The following is a 3,129-nucleotide window of genomic DNA, read 5'->3' as shown; positions in this document are numbered from 1 at the left end:
TGTCGCAATAAATGCCCTGGCTGGTTCCAACTTTTTGTGTCGCTGGTTATAGATTTTGTGCCGCTGGTTCCAGCATTGACGGCAACTGGCGGTTGTAGCTCCGCCTGCCTCCGGTTGTAGCACCGCCCCATGCCGGTTGCAGCTCACCGGCTGCCGGTTGTAGCACGGCCCCATGCCGGTTGTAGCTTGTTGTTGTATCATCGCCCTCTATCGGTTGCAAATCGTCGGTCGCCGGTTGTAGCATTGCCATATGACGGTTGCAGCTCGCCGACCGCCCTTTGCAGTACCGCCCCGTGCCGGTTCCACCACGCTGGCCGCCGGTTGTAGCACCGCCCGATGTCAATTGCAGCTCACTGGCCGTCGGTTGTAGCACCGACGATGGTTGGTTCCAGCATCAATGATGGCCGATTCCAGCACGCCATCGCACCGGGGTTGCAGCAGGTCGCCACGCTTGTTACAGCCCTCCTGTCGCTCGCCTCGCAACTCGCCATGGCCTCGCAACGGCACTCTCAACAGCATAGGGGGTGGCGGCGGTCGAGCGTTTGCAGCATCCCTTCGCTCCTCGGGTGCGAGGACCTTGAATCCAACGACGGTCTGCCTCTCGCACACCATCGGCAAATATGAGTGGTAGGAGAGAGGCGCATGGTTGGGTGCGGCTATGGAGAGGACCGCAAGGGGGGAGGGGGTGTGAGATGTGCAGTGTTCTCTGTCGAGAGAGAAAAAGGATAAGGAAAGAGAGAGCAACCAGCCGAAAGCCTGGCCGATCGGGCGTACTTAATTGTTTACCATACCTTTTTTTTAGACAAAATCGTTTACCATACATTTTCCGTTACATTTGCCTCACCCGTTGGCCTCGTTAGGCATTTTCTTGATAATGAAGAAAGTGGGCCGATGTTACAGCCTCATGGGCTTGTCGGGGGCATACACCCCACCGGAACGGCTATATAAAGAAAAATTCTCAAAAAAAAAGGCTATATAAAGAAAAAGAATCTTCTGAAATATAAAGAAAAAGGAAATATTTCTCAAAAAAGAAACATAAAGAAAGATAAACTGGAAAATCTCTTCATGTTTTGTGTGCTGTGTGCACCCTCGCAATATCTGTACTACGTACATGAGAATCACACGAATAAATTCATAATCCAGGCTTGTGGAGGATCACGGGTGGACGTGCCGAAGAAGAAGCTAATTAATTAGGTCTGATATTCGCTTGTTATGCCATGGTCCGTATCATTCTTTTAAATGATTATTATTCTTACATAGATTTCATCATAAGTGTAAGAAAAAGCAACAACGATCCAGCAATATATTTTGGTTGGAACCAACGTTTTCTGGAAAACTAAAAATAAACCAACAGAAAAGATAAACCTTTCTCAGCAATCTATCAAGCTAGGTGGTGGCTATAAGAATAACACGAGGATTTGTGAAGCAAAATTGAAACGAGAAGTATCTGTTGGTTTGCAATCTCCAACTCCAGTCATATAACGAATCACTCGTACGTATGCACAGCTTCAACCAAAACTTACACTATTGCACTTGACCCACAAAGCATGAACCAAAAGTACGCATCTACCGGACTACGGCGTACGTGTTCGGCCGTCACGCGGCGCCGGCGCCGATGCAGGCGAAGGCGCGGACGCTCCTGGCCTTGGGCAACGGCATCCGCCGGCCCGGCGAGAGCCCCACCTGGCCGGCCAGCTCCTCCAGCGACCGGTTCCGCCCGTGCGCCTGCGCCGACGCCGGGGCGGCGGCGGCGCGGAGCGGCGACCGCAGCTCCTGCTCCAGCCAGCGCCGCCTCTGGTCCGTGTCGCCGAGGTCCACGTCGTCCTCCACGTCCGCGCCCCGGTAGGCGGCGGCCCGGCTGCCGCTCCGGCGGTGCTCCTTGATGGCCTTGTAGATGAAGGGGATGAGGCCTTCCACCCGTGAGCTGCCCATGATCGCGAGAGGTGAGAGGGGTTGGTGAGGAACGATGGGTGTGTGTGGGCGGGTTCGGTTCAGCCTACTCTTGACCTCTCAGCCTCTCGGCTCTCGGGGCCGGGAGATTGGTTGGGTGGGCCATTTTATACCGACCGACCGAGCTCCTCCATCCTCAGTCCCACGCGGTTTTTTTTTTAGGGTGTCCCACGCGGATTGAAATGGTAAGCAATTAGTAGTAGTTGCACTTGCACCTTGCACGCCAATTGGAGGGAAAGAAATAGAAGGTCATCAATTCAGGCGGACGGCGCAGATCACATACATAGCATTTCTGCGTCGATCAAGACCGTCAGTTGCATGCTATTTTTTTCCAATGAATGATCTCCTAAAATAGGCTAAAATACGCACGTGTCGCCTTCTCACAACCAACGCTAATGGCAAATTCAATCCTATCCTAATACACAGCGTTATCTGTCGTCACATCACATCAACACATCGCGAGCGAAGCCCGAGTCTTTTGCGTGCGACGCCTTGCCTCTGGGTTATTTTACGGTTCGATGATGTTGCGATTTGGCGATATACACGTTTTCTAATGGCTGTGGCTTCTTAGGTATAGCAGCTGCTGAAAGTTTCGTCCGGGGTAGGAATTTGGACGGACGACTTTTGCTTTCAGATGACGTCTTGGGATTGGCCGATAACATGTCCGTTGCTTGCCGTGGCAGGTTACAGCGCACTATAAGCAGTGACCCCCCTTCTTCCCCCTTGATTAGCTGGTTAGCCGCCTACCATTACAAAACGAACTGGTCGTCAACTGAAAGTATACTGCACATGGTGGACGGAAAGAATGTTTCATGGTTGAAGGGTTACAGATGCTGACGGTATATTCTTACCCGACCGGTGGTGCCAGATGCTAAGAGCAACTCCAATGGGGCGATCCAAATAGACGGCGTATTTGTCCGCTTTTTGTCCATTTGGGTCAGCCGCCTGTTCGGCGTCCGCCCAGTTTTATATTTGGGTCGGCAATGTGCCCAACGCGCCGACCCATTTCATGTCCACATTCAACTTTTGAATTAAAAAAGGCTCGCGGCCGATCATGCCAGCGGCCATGTCTCATGCCGGCACTATGCCAGCACCGGCATACAATGTCGGTTTTAGAAAATACCATAGCTCCTGCTGGCGCACTCGCTCGCCAGCCGGCCGGCACACATGCCAGCATGC

The 3,129-nt window shown here is 52.6% G+C and overlaps 1 protein-coding gene across 1 annotated transcript; it reads right to left on the bottom strand.

Annotated features, from left to right (window-relative positions):
- Positions 1 to 1,286: 1,286 nt before the first annotated feature.
- LOC123146583 (uncharacterized) lies at positions 1,287 to 2,030 on the bottom strand. Its single transcript, XM_044566097.1, has one exon. The coding sequence runs from the start codon at positions 1,930 to 1,932 to the stop codon at positions 1,597 to 1,599; it is 336 nt and encodes a 111-aa protein (XP_044422032.1). The 5' UTR covers positions 1,933 to 2,030; the 3' UTR covers positions 1,287 to 1,596.
- Positions 2,031 to 3,129: the final 1,099 nt, after the last annotated feature.

This window comes from Triticum aestivum, chromosome 1A (genome assembly GCF_018294505.1).
Source record: "Triticum aestivum cultivar Chinese Spring chromosome 1A, IWGSC CS RefSeq v2.1, whole genome shotgun sequence".
Classification (NCBI taxonomy): domain Eukaryota; kingdom Viridiplantae; phylum Streptophyta; class Magnoliopsida; order Poales; family Poaceae; genus Triticum; species Triticum aestivum.
This window is presented reverse-complemented; position numbering and strand designations above follow the sequence as displayed.

Coding starts and splice junctions, on each gene's coding strand:
- LOC123146583 (XM_044566097.1), bottom strand. CDS start 1,932: ATGGGCAGCTCACGGGTGGAAGGCCTCATCCCCTTCATCTACAAGGCC.